Source organism: Phocoena sinus, chromosome 8 (genome assembly GCF_008692025.1).
Source record: "Phocoena sinus isolate mPhoSin1 chromosome 8, mPhoSin1.pri, whole genome shotgun sequence".
Taxonomy (NCBI): domain Eukaryota; kingdom Metazoa; phylum Chordata; class Mammalia; order Artiodactyla; family Phocoenidae; genus Phocoena; species Phocoena sinus.
In genome coordinates, this window is record NC_045770.1 from 45,077,855 (window position 1) to 45,098,511 (window position 20,657).

The 20,657-nt window shown below is 37.3% G+C and overlaps 1 protein-coding gene across 1 annotated transcript in view; it reads left to right on the forward strand.

Annotated features, from left to right (window-relative positions):
• The window catches only part of CTSC (cathepsin C), a 39,323-nt gene that overhangs the window by 11,441 nt on the left and 7,225 nt on the right, over positions 1 to 20,657 (forward strand). Inside the window, exons 3-5 of the mRNA XM_032640585.1 lie at positions 8,930 to 9,096; positions 12,146 to 12,301; positions 14,493 to 14,608. Of these exons, the coding sequence (XP_032496476.1) occupies positions 8,930 to 9,096; positions 12,146 to 12,301; positions 14,493 to 14,608 (439 nt within the window). The remainder of the gene's footprint in view (positions 1 to 8,929; positions 9,097 to 12,145; positions 12,302 to 14,492; positions 14,609 to 20,657) is intronic.

A 20,657-nucleotide genomic window follows, 5' to 3' on the forward strand; every position in this document is an offset into this window, starting at 1 on the left:
GGGCCCAGCCGCTCCGTGGCATGTGGGATCTTCCCGGACCGGGGCACGAACCCGCGTCCCCTGCATCGGCAGGCGGACTCTCAACCACTGCGCCACCAGGGAAGCCCTATCCTGATGATTCTTTGTCACTCAGGATCTTGATGCCACCTCTGTGAAATTCCCCAGCTTTCTCCCTTACTGGGAGGAATGCTCTTATTTTGGTTCCAATTGTACTTTGCAGGTATCTCTGCCCTGGTAGTACTAACTCTGCTGTAAAAGGAATGACTTGATAGCGTGTCATCTTCTTCCAGACTGAAGATCTGTGTATCTTCAGCACCTAATGCATGTAGAACTTAATCTTGGAACTTTAGTTTGGAAAATTATCCACATTTCTCTTGTCTTTTCAAAGACTTCAAAAGTAATACCAGCTTACAAAGAATTAATTCTGTAGGATTCTAGAAGCCCAAATCAGGAACGGTGCTATGTTTATATTTTTGGTCCTCTGTTCTAAAAAAATATTAGGTTACATACTTACAGGGTTCTGTAAGAGTTGTGTATTTTCAAACTGATTGTCCGGATGTAAATAGTGACAAAGCAACCGATGTGTATAAGAATATATTTAGCAAGGCATCTAAAATCACCCCTACTAAAGTGTTTTTTTTTCCCCCTGTTTCTTTGAGTATCTTTGCATCTAAATGTTTGGTTTGATTATGAAAGAGAAAACTTGGGTACAAAATTGCAGGTATTTGTGTTAGTAGGCCCCATAATAGATTACTGTTTAGCATTCTCTGTTGTAATTGCCTGTTTGTCCTTTCCTCTGGCCTTTAAACTCCTTGAGGGCAATGATCAACGCTGTATTAATGACCATTTTATTCCTTATGTATAGTTCAATATGTGATAAATAATAGGGCTTCAATAAATATTTGTAAGAGAAAGAAAATTGAATAATATACCATTGTGTTGTTCTGTTGTTTTATTGCTGTGTTTCTGAAAGTATTTTTACTTTGTGTCCTTAGAGGCTATGGTAGACCCTCAGGCCATAGTTTTTGAATGACTTTGTAGAAAACAGATGAGACTTTAACATTTTATTCTGCTTATATATTATATTTTAATTTTTTGTGTGAGACTGTAGAGGCTAAGGTAAACCTCAGAGTTAAAAATAGTAAAGTTCTAACTTTCAGAATTACTAAAAAGTAAATTAGCTGTCAGGGGAAATAGTGAGCTTTATCTGTGACTGCAGTGGTTCCCCAAAGCCTGGATAACCAAGGACTCAAACTAGCCTAGGGTGCTGTGGGCTGTGCCCCCACCCCCTCCTTAAGAAGCACCAGCTAAAGGTTAGAGTAGATGAACTCTAAAATTTCTAACAACCTTGCAGTTTAAGAGATTATGAGCAAATAAGTGAGGAATGAGCCAAGGGACTTTGTCTACCTTGCTGGGTGTCAAATTGCTGTTTTCTGAACTAGTTCTGGAACATACGTTTTGGTTTAAATGGAACATCTTTTCAGCCCTGGAAATAAATTTATCGTCCTCCATTTTCATATATGTAAATCTGATTGCCAGTCCCTTCAGTAAAATGCTGGAGGTTATTTGGTTGCAACCGCTGCAGCAATTTCTTGGCAGTCTCACAATTCATTAAAATTCAACTTTTTTAATAAATGGTTAAGTCTGGTTAGTGGGCAGAAAACGAAAGCTTATCCTTGAAACTGCCAGGGAAGTTTGTTTCTGAGGTAAGATGGGACACTCTTGGTTGGGTTGGAAAAATATCAGTTTAGGAAAAGATCCCTTCTTCTCCTTGGTTGCCATCTAATGGCTTCATTCACACTCCAGACCTGACAGCAGATGGAAGCAGTTAATCTGCACTTATGTAGACATGTACAGTAAACAAATGGCAAAAAATTGAATAAACACTCTTTGTTCTTCAGTATTGCTGGAATGTAATCTCTCTATATGTGTGGTGTATCATCAAACCATTTAACTTCGTGCAAGGTGTTCTTTTCTGAAATGGTGAATGATATTGATGGATTAGACCTAGATGTCCAAATTTTTAATAGGTATTCCATAGTATGTACACATACATTTAAAAACTTATATACATGCACTACTATACTAACATGTTTGCTATCAAACATGAAATAATATTAAATGATTAAATATTGGATTTATTTATTGTCAGAAAAACATGTCCTGCCAAAATATATCTCATTATGATATTCTTTGGGAACAATGTAAAACTATGTTTCATTATCATGATTTTGTTGCCAAAAGCAATGTAAGGATTTCTGTTACCCGTCATTTTTATTACTGCCAATTTTCAACATTTGGAAACAATTTTCTAGTTAAAATGTTTCAAGTAAAGAATTTTAATTTTGACACATTTTGTTAAAAGTATGAAAGTGTCACTGGTAGAGTTTAGAAGAATTACTGTTTGGTGTTTAAATGATGTTTGGTGTTAAATGATGACAATTTAATGGGCAAATTTTAAAACGGAGACATTTGCTTTATTGATAAAACAGATTAAAAAGTGAATACCGCAACGCTGGAACCATTTCAAAACATGTTTTCAAAAACTCATACCAGGAATAGGGCAAATGTAAGCTTTGATATTTTCTTATGTTTTCTTATATTTACATCATTAGTGTTTGCAAATCCTGGTTTCTTTGCAAGTATTATTTTAAGCCACATGTTCATTTTGTGCGAGTTAGCTTAATTACATCAGATGTACATAAGTGAATTTAAGCAGGCACATGTAAAAGGGAATGTGCTGTGTCCTAACCATCTTTAGGCAGCATACTGCACATAACAGGTGAACATCTGACATTGGAACTGAGTGGGGTTATCAGTGTTGCTTTGTATATTAAATAATGGTGGAGGTTGGTTTTCAATTTTATTTCTATGCTACAAATAGAAATCGAAATTATAAGATTTTTCTTTCTGATATTTTAATGGATTGTCTTCTCATTTTGGAAAATCACTGGTTGACAGGATAAAACCCATATCAACATGCCCAGTTGACAGTTTAGGCTAGAGTGTAAGTTCTTTGACAGCATGAGTAAAGTCTTAAATGGCTTTGTATCCCATGTGGTAACAGTTGGTAGTGTTTATATTGTTACTTGTTTAGTGTTTTATAACTTTTTAAACTCTTCAAACTTGAGTGTCATCCTTATTCTCAATAGGAATCCAGTGAAGTAGAGATCATTCCCATTATCAGCTGAAGAAACTGAGGCTCCTTAGTTGCGACTTGCTCAAGGTTACATAAATGATAAGTGGCGGAACAGGGATTTAAAGGGCAGAGTCCTTTTTCATTAAAGTACATTTTTCTCATAGCTAGTGCATTACATAAAGGAAGTATTCAAATATTTGCTAATTGTAATCAGGAAAACAGTGGAACAAAAGGTATAAGTGATTCCCCCCCCACCCCTTAGTGTCAAAAAGCAGTTGAGAAAGAGATCTGGGATAAATAACTTAAGTTCTAAAATATCCCAACCTTTTCTTTTTCAGTAGGTTAACATTAGTAGGTAATTGGATGGAATGGGAGAATTGATAAAGTGAATGGGAAATTGAAGACAGGTAGTTTCAAGAATATTTGGCAACCCAACGTTAATCTTGAAGAAGCAAATGGAGACTTACTGAATCCTAGTAGTTTTCTAAACCCAAGTGCTAGGGTTTGGAATTCCTTCAGATTTTATGCAGTTATCTATTTGTTGCAATAGAAATTGGCATAAATGAATAGAAACTTAAATTATGCCATCTGTGCAAGGCAGTATTCAGAGACTGATGTTTATATAAATAAAATAAATGAAAACCCTTAGAAAAAAAATTAAGCTACATTTCAAGCTGGATAGTGTGGCCAAAACTTCAACTTCTTAATTGGTAATAATGTCAGAAATCACAAAAGATGTATTTTACAATAGCAGGAAAAATGACAAACATTGAGAACACTCAAATCAAGAAAATAACGGGGGCACAGTGTGTGGTCCTCTCAAATTAAGGTACTGAGTACTTGGCTTCTGCGGGGGTTAAATATCTCTTTTCTACTAAGTTGTAGCTGTCCTGTACAGTGGCATCACAGTCCTGTCCTACCTTTCGTAAGGTAATTTCAGGTTCTGAAAGAAGACCGAATTATTTTAGACTGGGAAAACTACAGAATAAAATAAAATAAAAAATTTTAATGGAAAATAATTCCATCAATTTAATGTATAAGAAGTGGTACATAAATGGATAGCATCTCTTGGTAATTTGCTGAGTAAAAACAGTTGTAGTGTTTTAGGATTATTTAGGGTTACTTAGAATGTATAAATATTCTATGTAAGTAAGGAGCATGTCTAAATTATTTACCTGGCTTTGTGAATAATAAATAAGAAATCCACAGATGTAAGGACTGTGTAGTTAGGAAACTTGAAGGGATATTTTGGAACTTTCAGGTCAACTTAAATTTACAAGTAGGGAAGCTGAGGTTTGGGGAGGAAAACTGACATTTCTGAAGTAATAGGTGAAGTCAGAACTTGGGTCTCTGTGACCCACATCTTTTAATTATAAATTTCTTTTAATTATAAAAGTGTCACTCTTCTTTTAATTATAAATTTTTCTAAGTTTCTTGGGTTATTGTTTAAATAGGACTTGGCATTTGTTGTTCTTTCTGTTATTCATTTATTTATTCACTCATTCAATAACTAATTATTTTCTAGTGCCAGTGTCCTAGTTAATGAATAAACAAAAAATCCTCTTCTCACAGTGGTTACGTGGAAAGAACAACCCTCACAGGCTGTTAGGAAAATTAAATGGGTTAGTATATATAAAATGCAACCTGTGAGGTTGAGTCTGTTATCACCATCCTGATTTTATAGATGAGGACATTGAAAGTACAGAGAGGGTAAGTAACCTGTTCAGGATCACACAGCCAGTAAGTGGCAGAGCTGGATCCAGTCCAGGTAGTCGAGCCTACAGACCAAGTCCTTTACCTCTGCCCTGTATCAAAAACCCTTGACAGAAAGGGTAAAAAGACTGGACTAGCCAGGACAACATAGACACCTGAATAGTGGGAAATCACCATTAGGGCTACGGGAGAATTTAAGTGACCCCTAAAAAGGGTCTTGGGCAACAGTTTGGATCTGACTCATGAGAGCCAATTAATTTCCAGCTTTGTTTTTTAAAGGAAATAATGAATAAAGCAATGATTCTTGTAACCTTTAAACTCATATTTTAATTCTCTCTTCTCTAACTTTGCAAAGTCACTTTTTTTTTTCCCATAAAAAACATAATGCCTATTATCCCAAAAGATCATTGTGAGGCTCACATGGTAATAGATGAAAACCCTTTGCAAATTGCTTAAGCATTTCCTGCATGGTTTCTAGGTATCTCCTCTCCCTGTTTTTGGCAATTGACCTGTATGTTTATTTCTCTAGCACTTTGTGAGAAGACAAAGTGTATGAAGAAATGTTGCATGGTATTTGGGAAGAATGCTTGGTTATAAATTCTAGTTCAACCATCTCTTTTAGGTCTCTTTTTTTGTCCCCCGAGACTGTATTATCTTTATGTTCTCTTGAACCTCTAAGATTTCTGAGTAATCTGTAAAATGTTTATAAAGTATGATGTGATAGGTAAATGTTAAGGTCCTGTAGTTCTGTAACATTGATGGTGAAGGGTATAGAGTTGTTGAACAAACGGTAAGGCCTCATGCTTCAGTGATATTTTTCCCCCTCCAATCAAAATAACAAATCAGCCTTTTCCTCACAGGGGAAGTTCATTTGGTGTTAGCCATCATGCTTATAAGTTGTGCCAACTAGGTGAACAAAAAGCACACTGATGAGAAACATGGGGCCCATTTCTTCTAACTTGAATGCCCCTGACTCTTTTGGTACATTGAGAAAGTCATTTCATCTGTGATCTAAATTTTCTGCTTAGGTGGGGAAATTTCCCAGGCTTTTTCAAGCATGGTTAACTTGCTGGACCACATGATCTGGGTTCAAATAAATAACCACGTTATTTACGTGTTTGTTTATTTCGTTGAATTCCCAGCGTCTTAAGGTCTGGGGCTGCATCAATACATATGTGCATGTGTGCCTAGCACCTAGCACCTAACAGGATGCCTGGGAAATATTATGTGACCAATAAGCATTTGATAAATAAGTGAAAGAACTTAGCAAAATACAAAATAGGTTATATAAATCATGTTTTTTTTCAGGAAGTGTAATCATAATCCTAGACAGGTCAGAGTTAGTCTCTAGCAACATCTGAACCATCCTTCGTAGGTGTCCTCTTCTAGGGCTTTGTGGGCTATGTTTCTTATCCTTAGGAAATTCATCACCTTTTTAAAGTGATGAATTTCACGAAATGTATATAACTATCTTCATTTTGTAAATAACCAAGAAAATCCCACCCAAAGATCATTTTCACCTTTCATTTTTTAAAAATCGTATTTCATAAAAATTTTACTTATTTGCACTCCACTTAAGTACTATCTTGTAATTTTTTCCTCTTAATACATCATAGGTTATTTTTCTTTCTTTCTTTCTTTCTTTTTTTTTTTTTTGGCTGCACCGCACAGCTTATGGGATTTTAGTTCTCCAAACAGGGATCGAACCTGGGCCCTTAGCTGTGAGCGCGTGGAGTCCTAACCACTGGACCACCAGGGAATTCCCAGGTTTTCTTTTTTTTTTTATTGTTCTATACAGAGAGGTCAGCAAACTTTTTCTTAACAGGGTCAGATAGTAAATGTTTTAGGCTTTGTGAACCTTATGGTCTCTGTGGGAGCTCCCCAGTCCTGCTGCTGTAGCACCAAAGCAGCCAGAGATGATATTCAATACTATAAACAAGTGGGTCTGGCCGTGTTCCAATAACACTATTTATAAAAGCAAGCAGCCTTCCCTAGCCTCTTCTACTGTAATGAACATCTTCCTGTGTTTAGGCTTTATTTTTCATTTATGTGTATTTGACAATTTCTACAAGGTAGCTCTGAAAAACTCTTAAAACCTTGTCAGACTGCTTTCTAACAACAGCACTGGTGGGGGTGAGCAGTGGCCTACCCCCGGCTGGCCTGGCTGCATCATACAAGGTTGCCAATATCGAACAGTTTTTGATTATAAAAATAGTAGTTACAGGTAGTTCAGCATAATAAATATAAACTTTATTAACCTTTTCATGCAACATACCCTCCAGTGTTGCAGCCTGGTCGTGTCCTAGGCCTTTATTTCAGTGTTCCTGTATCCCGAGTTGGGGCTTTAGCAGGGAAATGAGGAGTGGTGAACCAAACTCATGCTAGTGGAGATATTCTTAGCCAGAGGTAGGGAGACTGGCTTCACAGTGTTAGGAACCACCAAGGAAGAAGCAAAATGTACATATGAATAGCCCAAAGTAACTTACCTTGTGTGGCAAGAATCCCAGGATTCAGACCTAGCTCTTTTGAATTCTTTAAGCCATACATTTTTAACTCTATGCTTCAATATGATTTAAATTCAGAGTCAGGTGCAGTAAGGTAGTTTTACCTTTAAGAGTAGTTTAGCCCACACATTCCTTGAAACTTGGGGTTTGCAAACTATAAGTCTGTTTTTGTAAATGAAGTTTTATTGGAACACAATGTAGTTCATTCACTTATGCATTTCCTGTGTACCTTTCACACTGCAGTGGTAGAGTTGAGTGATGATGACAGAGGACTGATAACCTGCATTTACTGTTTGGCCCTTAAAAAGAAGTTTGCCACCCCCTCAGCATATAGATTCAGTCCACAAACTACATCCTGAGGGCCAAAACCAACCGTGTACTTTTGTAATGAAAAGCATTGAAACACAGCTGCTTGCCGTGCTGATTTGTTTGTGTTGTCTTTGAACTGCTTTTGTGCTTCTGTTCCATTAAATTAAGTCAGTGCCTGAAATTGTCTATATCCAAGTCCCTTCATAAAGAAATTTAGCGTGCATTATTTTCCTTTCTTCCTCCCATGCTCTCCGCTCTCATTCTGGATTATATATCCTTTCCTCCATGAGGACATGTGATAACATGAGGGGCTTTAGGCTCTGGAGCCAAAGCATCTGAGTTCAGATCCTAGATCTATCACTATATACAGTTGACCCTTGAACAACATGGGTTTGAACTACGTGGGTCCACTTATATGCAGATTTTTGTCCCATAAATACGTACTTCAGTACTACATGAGCCGAGGCTGGTTGATTCCTTGGAAGCAGGGCCCAGGATAGGAATGGCTGACTATAAAGTAATATGTGGATTTTTGACTGTGGAGAGTCGGTGCCCCTGCGTTTTTCAAGGGTCAACTGCAGTTATTTTTCAGCGTTAACATCGACATAAGACAAGGGGCCATATTAGTGAAATAAAGTGGAGAGAATATTTAATAATCAGGTTACTTTAACTCCCTCATGATTAGAATATGCTAATAAATTGGGAGGTTAACAGAAGAAAAAATTTTAATATTTTGGAAAATTTTCACCATATGTTCTTGTATTTTTCTGGAATATATCTTCTCTGAGCAGAAAAGTAGTCTGACAAACAGCAGAATTTTGTTTCTGCCACTACACAGCTCTGTTACCTTAGGTAGGGGCTGCTTACCCTCTCTGAGCTGAACCTCCACTTACTCACTGGTAAAATGGGATTATTGGTGCCTGTCTCCGCATAGGCTTAATGAGGTCACTTTTGTAAAATGCCTGGAATGGGGCAGATGCTCTAAAAATGTTAGTTTCTTTCCCTGCCTTTAGTTCCCCAGAAGTGTTTGTTATGTAAATTTTGCTTGGTAATCAGTGATGCTAATCGTAGAAAAGTTTATTTCTCTTCCTTTTCTAGAATAGTTCGCAAACTGAAACCTCTCAGTTTTTGTTTTGGTTGGCAGTGGCTGGTCCCTAAGATGAAATGAAAAAGGGGCACCTTTACTGTGAATGGGAGACAAGGAAACAGACCTGAGACAGGAACACAGATTCACTTGGCTTTTCCTTTTCTTATTTGATTGCAGTATAAAGAAGAGGGTGGCAAGGTAACTAGTTACTGCCATGAAACCATGACTGGCTGGGTGCATGACGTGCTGGGCAGGAACTGGGCTTGTTTCACAGGAAAGAAGGAGGGAAATACCTTTGAGAATGTGAACGTGAACACAGCACACCTTGAGAATCTCCAGGAAAAGTGAGTTGTCGTAAATGAAAGTTACATATAGTTTTTTATAATATGTATGTCTGTCTTAATTCTTGGAAAATTTAATTTGATTATATAAAATTTATTTGACTTAGAAACATAAGCCACGTTATGTACAACTTCCCTGGAAAAAAACATAAGCCATGTTATGTACAACTTTCCTGGAAAAATTGAGTGATAGAGAAGAAATTCGTTTTTCAAAGTACTTCAAAAGTAATGGACCAATGATAGCTTTAAAGAATAGTTATATAAAGGACCACAGAATTGCAGTGACTTATACAGAAAAGTCATTTTATTATTGCCATGTAATAATACGTTGCATAATACTTGTAGATACGTATGTTTATGTTGCAACAAATATAGGTGATGCTAATTGAACATAAGTTTTAAACAAGGAAATAAATAACTGAAATTAAAGTTCTTAGTATTTATGTAGCGTATTAGTTTCCTGGGGCTGCCATAACAGAGTACCACCGACCGAATGGTTTAAGCAACAGAAACTTATTTTCTCACAATTCTGGAGGCTATAAGTCCAAGATAAGGTGTCAGCAGGTTTAGTTTCTTCTGAGGCTTCTGTCCCTGGCTTGCAGATGGCTGCTCACTGTTGTTCTACATGGTCATCCTGTCTGTGTCCTAATCTCCATTTCTTAAAAGTACACCAGTCATATTGGATTAGGGCCCACCCATATGGCCTCATTTAACCTTAATGTCCTCTTTAAAGGCCCTGTCTCTGAATACAGTCACATTCTGATGTACTGGAGGTTGGAACTTGAACACATGAATTTGAGGAGGAAACAGTTCAGTGTATAACTTTCAGTTAAAGTTTTTGTTGAGTTAGGTCCAGTTTAAGTAACTATGAACCACACAAGAGATTTCAGACTTTTATTAGTTTGGAAGGAAAAGATAAATATTAGCAGTAGCAAATTTTCTGTTTTGTTTGGTTGTGAAATCCACTGAAAGTGTACATGAACAAATCATCCAAAGCCAGACCACACTGGCAGAGAAGGTGGGGGGACATGAGTTCAAAGAGGACAAATCGCACTTGTCTGGGGAAGTACTCCCCAAGATTTAGACTAATTCATCACCTCCATTTTGAACTTAGCTTTTAAATTGCTTTGTTTGGAGTGATCCTTGAGCAACACCTTTCCTATGAAGGTGTTCACTTTTCACCCTACTACTTTGTACTTTTCTGACATTTCAAACATTGCCTCATTTAGTGAAGAAGCTACTAACCGGAGTGCTCAGAATCTATGTTGCCTCACTTGTAAAGTAAGCATTTAGGACTAAATTACCGTGAAGGTCTCTTTCAGCTCTTAATGATCTGATTTTGAGATAGACATTTACAACTTAAAATATATTCCTGTGTCTTAAGAAACAACAACTGCAACTGGCTTTTGTTGTGTGTTAGTGTTGTCAGAAATAGAATACAGGCAGTTTTATAATCTATTTAATAAAGGTACCTCTCTGGTTTCACATTTTGCAACAAATGGGAAAGGATTTTGATAAAAACATTAACACATTATCAATGTGGTTGCACATTTTTCTTATTATTTTCAGTGCTCCCAGGTTTTTTGACTATATCAAAATACCCTCTCTGTGAACATCTAAATTAAAAGAGAAAGAAAAGTTCAAAATATGCCTAACATGTTACTCAGGTTACGTATATCTTGCTTGGCATAATAGAATGTTACTGAAAGTCTTGGGTAGTGAGTCACACTTAAGTTACAGAATGTTATGTATGTATGTGTGTATGTATGTATGTATGTACGGCTGCATTGGGTCTTTTTTTTTTTTTTTTTGCATTGGGTCTTTGTTACTGTGCGTGGGCTTTCTCTAGTTGTGGTGAGCGGGGGCTACTCTTCGTTGCGGTGCGTGGGCTTCTCACTGCGGTGGCTTCTCTTGCTGCGGAGCACGGGCTCTAGGCGCACGGGCTTCAGTAGTTGTGGCATGGGCTCTAGAGCACAGGCTCAGTAGTTGTGGCTCACGGGCTTAGCTGCTCCGGGGCCAGAATCTTTTTTAGTAGAATTAACACAGTGAATTCCGTTAATTCCTAGCACCTGGCACATATGTGAGATACATGTTTAAGTTAAATGAATAATCAACTCCCTCAGTTCTTTTGCTTTGTAAACATGCTCTTTGTGTGTTAGACTTGTTTACATCTATATCCAAGCATTTGGCATCAGGTAAACCAGTGCCTTTCAGATTTTAATGTTGCCGTGAATCATCTGGGGATCTTGTTAAAAAATGTAGATTCTGATTCAGGTGGCCTGGGTTGGATAATTAAGAGTCTGAATTTCTAGCAAGCTTCCAGGTGCTTCTGCTGATACTGGCTCAAGAACCAAATTTGAGTAACAAGGGTATAAACCAAATGCCCCTATGGAACCATTTTTTATTACATCATGTGGTTATAATGCTTGCCATGCTATATATATTGTATACAGTTTTGCTGTCCTCCCCCCCTCCGCCTTTATTTTTTATTATTACAAAGTTTAAAAGGTACATTGTAGAAATTGTAGAGGGTGGGGGAAAGGTGATGATCCTATGTCACCACTCAGAGATAACCATGGTTGTATGTACTTATGGTATAAATATAAATGTTCACTTTCATAAAAATTGATTAATTCTATATAAACTTCTTTGATATTCTGCTTTTTTGTTTAATATAGTGTGAAGTCTTCCATATCACTAAATAATCTTCCAGATATTTTTACTGAATAAACTATATAGCAAATGAAGTACCATTATTTATTTAATCCATCCCTTACCTTAGAATATTTATGTTTATAATCTATCACTGGTATAAAAATGTTTCACTGAACATCCTTATACATACATCTTAGTTCACTTGAACTTTTATTTTCATAGGACACATTCCAATTCTAGGCTATTGATAGAGATATAGAGATTGACATATCCAGTTGCCTTCCTGAAAGATTATACCACTTTCCACTCAGGCCCACAGTATAAGAGTGCCTATTTTAACGGGATCTATTTACATCAGTAAAGAGTGTATCTGAAGGTGTCTTACTTTTGCTGGCAGGTATTCTAATAGGCTCTACAAATATAACCACAACTTTGTGAAAGCTATCAATGCCGTTCAGAAGTCTTGGACTGCGACTGCATACATGGAATATGAGACTCTTACACTGAAAGAGATGATTAGGAGAGGTGGTGGCCACAGCCGGAGAATTCCAAGGTAATAAAGCACATCTCTTTATCACTAATAAAGATATTTGTATCAATTGATATCCTCCTCCCTGGGCTGTTCATCATTTTATTGGTCATCGTAACTTAGACTTTTTATGTTATCTTTTCCCTGACCATCTCCCTTTCCTATTCATACAGACTCGGATGTTCTCCAAGCCCTATTTATGGGTTTTGCTTTCACAGCATCTGCCATTTCCTTTACTCTCTTTCCATTTTCTACACTTTGGCTTAGGGCTTTGTCATCTCTATCCTGTATAATGGATCAGCTTCCTGCCTTCTCTCTCTTTGGTTTCTACCCCTCCCTGTCCCCACTCTTAGCCATTCTATGAAATACTGCCTGTTACATCTTCTTACACCCAGCTATGATTGAGTCACTACCTATTGTCTAATAAATAAATTTAGCCTGGTAATCAAAGCCACCTAAATTTGCCCATAACTGTATTGACTACCTTGACCTGCTTTCAAATAATACGACAGAAAATTCCTGAAAACTTTCACCTACCTCCATTCATGACACTCCCTTTGCCTCAGATACCCCTGAACTTACCTATAGAAACTGTCAAATTTGCCACCTGTAAAAATCTCAAAATCCTTTCTCTGTTTTTAGGTCCAGCAAAAAATATTCCATATTTATCAATATACCTCTGCTACCTTCAGCCAGAGTGACATTTCCCATCTTTAGTTTATATACCCCATGGTGTATTTCTTATGGAAAATTATACTGTTCTTTGAATTTATACAGTCAGGAATTTGGTAGATTTATTCCCTCAAAACTATAGCTGGATTTAACAGACTATGTAGTTTCTCTCACAGTTCTACCCATATCTGAAAAGAATCTTATACAGTGTTTCTCAAAGTGTATTCTGAGGAATGACTAGTGTGTGAGATGCTCTGGTTAGTCGAAATTGGGAATGGGAGCATACCGTATTCCTTCTCCAATTCACTAAAGTGAAAGAGCCATCCTGTATCTGTGTGAGAGGAGAATCCAGAGGAGGTGGGGTCAGCACTGGAGCCTAGGGAGACTGGGACTCCTGTCTGGAAGATTGAGCCTCAGACCCAACTGCTTTGCCATGTGTCAGGTGCCATGTTTCTGAAGAACTCTTGTAGAAAAACGTATTGTTTATGGACATCTGAGTCCAGAGCTCTTTGCAGATTCTTCAAAGAATCTGGACCCAAATGATTGAAAGCCAATAATGTATAGTGTGCCTGTGGTGTTTGTAATTCTCACTTCTCCATCTCCCTGATTTCTCTTTCACTGTCTTCATTTTCACACCACTGAGCTTTGTTGTCACATTGCTTTTGTTTTATCTGTGTGTGCATTGATGGGCAAACACTCTGCCTTTATAGGATGTTAGGAAGAAGGAAGTTAACAATTGCCTGTTTTGTGCTAGATAGTCACCTAAATGTATCAGCAGCATATTTAGTCTTAATGACATGGATGATGATGATGGTGGTGGTGATCATCCTAATAGCTTAATAATTTAGTAAGGACTTATCAGAGACAAGGCCATGTTTTAAGCACTTGTTAATCATTATTCCATTGAATTTTCATAACAGTCCTTTGCGGTAGGCATGATTGTACCCATCTTAATAGGAGGTGATCATAGTTTTGTGATGTTAAGGTCTTTGACGAACGTTGCACAGCTAGTAAGTGGTAAAGCCATTTGTGGCCATCTTTGTGTCTTACTTTCATCTGTTTATGGAGGTAGTCTGCCTGCTTCTACTTAGATCTTTTATTTCCATGCCTTCACTTCTTTTACAGCTACCAGCACCACCATCTCCAGAGTGAAACATCAGTCATTCCTCTATTTTCTCTAAATCCTTTGTAGGCCATCTTCAATTTCTCACGTCTGCTTTCTTGGACAAAATCTATTAAAAGTAAGAGAATGCAGCTATTTAGCCATACTAAAATTAGCAATGGCAATATACGAAACCAACATGATTTCACTGGGGAAAATTACTAGATCCTGAAAAAGAAATGGGTAATTTATACAACTTAGTTGTATAATTGACACATTGTATAGTAGACACATTTTTGTATAATAGACACATTGAAACACTGCTAGACAAGTGCTCTTTGGATCTGAATCTACATTCTAGCCAGCCAGGTGGTTGAAATCATGGAATCATCCTCAAAGGAAAGAATATATATTGACATCAAATGTCTATTTCCATCCTAGGCCCAAACCTGCACCAATAACTGCTGAAATACAGAAAAAGATTTTGCATTTGCCAGCATCCTGGGACTGGAGAAATGTTCATGGTACCAATTTTGTTACTCCTGTTCGAAACCAAGGTAAAAAAAAAAAGTCTGATTTTTTTTTTCATTAATTCATTCTGAAATATTTATTAAACATTTACTATGTGCCAGGCTCTAGATTTTGGGGATACAGAGGTGAATAGGTTATGATCCACTTCAGTAAAGAAATGGAAAATATATAACTAATGAATACTCACTTCTCTTTGTGTCCATGACGGACTTTGGTAGTAGATAATCTCTCCAGCAGAGCTCAGCATTTCTTCAGTATCCTTCTCAGTGTGTTCCAGGTAGCTAATGAAATTAGAGTGATACGTAAGCCAAACTCATTTGCCCTCCTAGTCACAGAGACTTGTGTAGAAACAAAGAATTGCATGCAGCCAAAATCGGTCTTCCTTCTGCAAGTGGTTTGCTGGAATCCTTTTTTTTTTTTTAACTTGAAGTATAATAGATTTACAATGTTGCATTAGTTTCAGGTGTACAGCAAAGTGACTCAGTTTATATATATGTATTCCTTTTCAGATTCTTTTCCATTATAGTTTATTAAAAGACATTGAATATAGTTCCCTGTGCTATACAGTAAGTCTTTGTTGTTTATCTATTTTATATATAGTAGTGTGTATCTGTTAATCCCAAACTCCTAATTTATCCCTCCCCTTTCCCCTTTGGTAACCAGTTTTTTTCTATGTCTGTGAGTCTGTTTCTGTTTTGTATATAAGTTCATTTGTATCATTTTTTAGATTCTACATGTAAGTGATATGTGATATTTGTCTTTGATTTACTTTACTTAGTATGATAATCTCTAGGACCATCACGTTGCTGAAAATGGCAATGTTTCATTCTTTTTTATGGCTGAGTAATATTCCATTGTGTATATATACCACATCTTCTTTATGCTGGAATCCTTCTTTACTACCTGTCTGCCCACTCTACCCCTTTTTCCTCCCCCCCATCATTTAGTCTTTAATTACTTTAGGAGCCCAGAAAATGAATCCTTAAATTTTTTTCTGGTAAAGTAGATTTTTTGAGCTGTGTAAAGACCTTTCAATTAACTTTACCCCAGGATAAGACATATAATGGTAAGTATTAACTCAGCTTCCTGAATGGCGGGCTGGAGGCAGAGCCCAGGTTTATCAAAATTATCACTGTAATTGCATTTTATGTTATTTTTGGAAATTGGATACAGGATGAGTAGATTTAATAACTTTTCCTCTCATAGCACTTGAGAGCAAATTACCTTATCCTAAATTATAGCCGACAATGATTGGAGAATCATTTATATAATACTCAGGTTTATTACTATAAAATGGGCGTAGTATTTACTGTCTGGAAACATTCTGATTAGTGTCTCCTGAGAGAGGATTATAAATTTATAACACCCAAAGATAAATTGTCCTTCCCCTTTCCTAAAATTCAATGCTAATCAGCCTCTCCCACTTCTCAACATTCACTACCAACCCTTCAGTTCATCCTGACTGAATTCTTGCAAAGTGTTCTGAATATATGGAGCTTTGAGCAGGTCTTACAGCAGCAGTGTTCCTGTCCTTCATCTGACACCAGAGGTCTCATCTCTTTGTCTTTCCTTTGTACCAGTTAATCTGAGACTCTTTGGCTCTAGAGAAAGTGTGGGTCCTGAAATCCATCCCTACCTTTTCTGGAGATAGCTTCCTTGGAAAGGAGGGATTGGAACTGAGAGAAATTTGAAGGTAATTGAGAAATGAATGGAAAGTCGATTAAAGGTTTGATATTAAGAGAGGATTAAAATTTATTCTGTCATCAAACATGTTTCCTATCCTTATTGGAGAGGATTAAGAAAATACTGCATGTCAAGTGTTGGTTATTGAGGGCTTGGCACATGGTTGTTTCCACTGTGTTGCAGTATTTAAAGAGTATCTAATACGTTAGGAATCTTTTTTTTTGGCTGTGTTGGGTCTTTGCTGCTGTGCATGGACTTCCTTTAGTTGTGACGAGCAGGGCTACTCTTCGTTGCAGTGTGCAGGCTTTTCATTGCGGTGGCTTGTCTTGTTGTGAAGCACCGGCTCTAGGCACGTGGGCTTCAGTAGTTGCAGCACGCAGGCTCAGTAGTTGCGGCACGCAGGCCCTAGAGCGTGCGGGCTCAGTAGTCGTGGCGCACGGCCTTAGTTGCTCTGCAACATGTGGGATCTTCCCGGACCAGGGATTGAACCCGTATCCCCTGCTTCTTAACCACTGCGCCACCAGGGAAGTCCAGGAGTATTTGTTTGTAATGGCTGAGGATATAAAGACCAATATGACATAGTCCTCATCCTAGAAACTACAGTTTAGCAAGACCTACAAGCAAAACATTAAAATACAGTATAATAACTGCTTTAACAGGGCATTTTTTAAATTCTTTAGGAAAAGGTTGAAAGAAATATTTAGTTCCACTCCACAAAATCTATGATTGACTACTGATGAGATAATTATTCAGGGGAAGGAAATTAGACTTTCTAAAGCTATATCCTTTGACAATGGTTTTCTTGTGGCTTGGTAAAAGGTATTGTCATCTCTAATATTCCGTATTCTTTGAGTGTTATAAATATGGTTTGTACAGACATGGGCAATTTAAAAACAGAGGGCTTTGACAGATTAATTGCTTTTAAACTGATCCCTCATCTGTAGTATCTTGTTAGGTGTCTGAGAAAATAATGTACTTAGTTGTTCCTCTTTTGATTTCTTTTTGGTTTTCTGTACTTTAGGTTGGGAAAAAATTATTTTCTATTCCTACTAACTGGGCTACTTGGAAATTTCCACTAACTTAAATACACCAGTGTTCTATATAACCTAGAATTCAAAATTACCCACAGTTAAGGGAATTCACAACTTTTCTCTATTTGGAGAGCAAATCAAGATTAATGAAAAAAAAAATATGGCGGGGATGGGGGCAAATTCTTACCTTTACACGTGTTAACATCTCTAAGCACTAGCCATGTAGCCAGGATTTACTTTGATGTGTGAGAGGGAAGAGAGCTAGGAAGTTGCAAGAGATGGGACTTTCTTTGTTCTTCTCCCAGCTGTGCTGTCTTTATTTATTATTGCATCTCCAAGAGAGAAGGGGAGTGTCTTTCAGGTCACATTAATTAGGAAATGCAGAGGGTTTTCCTAACTTTAAAATCTAGTTTGTTTAAGTCTTGTTCTAACTACCGTTTATATTAAAGCTGGAAGGCAGGGGCCTTAAACTGCTCCACCCTATTCCTTTTACACACAAGAGAAAAAGAAATGCCAAACAGGTCAAATGACTTGCCCAGAGTCACACAGCTGAGTGACAGGGTGGGAGGGAAGAGAAAAAAAGAATCCTGGCTCCTTACTCCCAGTTCAGTGTTCTCTCCACTGTTAGAAGTTACAGCTGAATATAGTTAAACCATCTGACAATCACATACCTATTTGAGATTACGGAAATATGATTACCGTAGAGCTCTGTCTGGATCGTCTCCCCTTCTTCTTCTTTATTGCCCTGTAGTCTTCTTAAGAGAAAATGGTCCTTTTATTTATTTTTATTGTTTATTTATTTACTGTTTGTTTATTGAAGTATAGTTGATTTACAGAATCTGGACTCTGGCCCTGACTTCTGAAGAGGCATTACTTACATTGGCAGCTGACCTTCTGGGAACATCAAGGGCTTGAGGAAGGTTATCTCCTTTCCTCATTCCTGTGATTTCTCTGTTAACAGAGCACATTCTGAGCCCTTGAATGTACATGGGGCCTGTCCCTCCCATAATGCTGGATGGTCAGATGATGAGGATTTAATAGTTAATACCAAGAGAGATTATTTCTGTGGCTGCCCTGGGCCAAGAATGCTAAATGGACAAATTGGGGCCATTTCTAGACTCTTGTGATGTTCTTTATTGAAAGATCCTGATGTCTCAAGAAAGGAACACTGGCCTTGGCCATTTACTGTCACTCATCTAGTTCTTTGACCTTCTGTCATTTGAAAGAGGAGTCCTAAGGATAGTATTATTTGGATGGTTTTGAAAACAAAATGTGCACATTAATTTCATTCTATCTAGTAACTAGAAGACAGGGAACGGAAATGTGAAAATTCTTTAAAGTAGATACTGATCTATAAATGGAAAAAGACAGTACTCTGCATTAGGAGACACTTAGATGCTAGCACCTGCCACCCTTTAGTTTTGTGACTTTGGACAGGTCAGTGCTTCTTTTTGAATCTCAGTGTATGTATTATTGAGTAGGTTACACACTAGATGAGTCCCAAGGCCCCTTTCCAAATGTTTCTCTTCTAATCTTCATAATTTAGGTGATCCCTCAGTGGCAAAAGCAGTATGGATAAATCTGAGATGTTTACGGGGAGAATTTTGGGGACCATCAGAATGGTAGCAGTTACAGGGTGATAGGGCTCTAATGGACTAAAAGTAAATATTAACTGTTTCCATTGAAATAACCTTCTTTCCTGGATATAAATATGTATCCACTTATTCATAATTTGACTTTTCTTTCTACAAAGATGCACTGAGTTCCTTCATTGCATCAGGCATCAAGGTGAAGAAAACAGATTTCCTGTAAATACTCAAAGAAATTCACAATTTAGTTTGAGGAAAACGGTATTAAGTAATTCAAGTAGGCTTAAGAATGTTAGAGGCTGAGCATAGAGTATCCTGGCTTTCCTTTGTACTCAGGGAGGGACATGAATGAACAGTTACCTGGAGAAGAGAAAAACAGTGCCCCTCATATTTTTAATGGACAGTGTTCTTAATACTTTTCGGAGGAAGACATTCACTAAGTAAATTCAGACTTATTAAAGAGAACAAAGGCAGCATTGTCTTTATGTAGAATGAGTGTTTTGAACTGTAATATTGTCTGTTCGTTCGTCTTACTTTATGTGCACAAGGGAGTGCTTACCATTCAAGTAATTTGGTAACTAATTAATATTAGTAACTTGAGTAACATGTCAACTTCATTTAATACCAGTGTCTCACGTTTGGTACAAGCATATCTCCATGTAGAATTTGTATCAGTGGCAGAGGTGAAAGAGGCTGTATCATAATGGGGATATTAAGTTATGCTCATTTCTTTCTAGAATTGTAATAAGTGGAAATCCCAGTTTTGTTACATACATTCCATATTTTATTCTGTGTATTTCTTCTACTCACACATATTGAAGAAACAGATAAAAATATTTTTATATAAATTACCTCATAATACAATATTTTTTCTTCTCTTGAAGCAGCAACTATATTCCTAGCATATGCTTCTTAAGTAAATTTATTTTGTCTTGCCAGAGCATTTACATATTAAATAAAGCTGTTTTCTTTTCCCTTCTCCCCTACCTCCATACAGCTACTTTTCAATTTATTTTCCATTTCACTACCTCCATCTGCTTTATATCTTTACTTCCTTACTGGCCACCTTAAATACCATATCTATCATTGTAATTATTCTCTTACCCCCTTGGACTTTGTTGTATTTTGCCTCCTTGACCCTGGTTGAATCCAACTCTCTACTATAATACACCCATACCTGAGCCATTATTAGGGTTAATTCCATCCAACAAGGGCTTTAGAAAATGCCTCTCTGGAGATATTTAAAAGCTTAGCTTATATGTTTCCCTCCATTATTTTCTCTCAAGTTGATGGCTCAGAATGTTGCAAATGTAAATCATTTCTGCATTATTAAGAATACTGCCAAATGGAAGCAACCTAAGTGTCCATCAACAGATGAATGGATAAAGAAGATGTGGCACATATATACAGTGGAATATTACTCGGCCATAAAAAGAAGCGAAATTGAGTTATTTGTAGTGAGGTGGATGGACCTAGAGACTGTCATACAAAGTGAAGTAAGTCAGAAAGAGAAAAATAAATACTGTATGCTAACGCATATATATGGTATATTGAAAAAAAGGTTCTGAAGGACCTAGGGGCAGGACAGGAATAAAGATGCAGACATAGAGAATAGACTTGAGGACACAGGGAGGGGGAAGGGTAAGCTGGGACGAAGTGAGAGAGTGGCATGGACATATATACACTACCAAATGTAAAACAGATAGCCGGTGGGAAGCAGCCGCATAGCACAGGGAGATCAGCTTGGTGCTTTGTGACCACCTAGAGGGGTG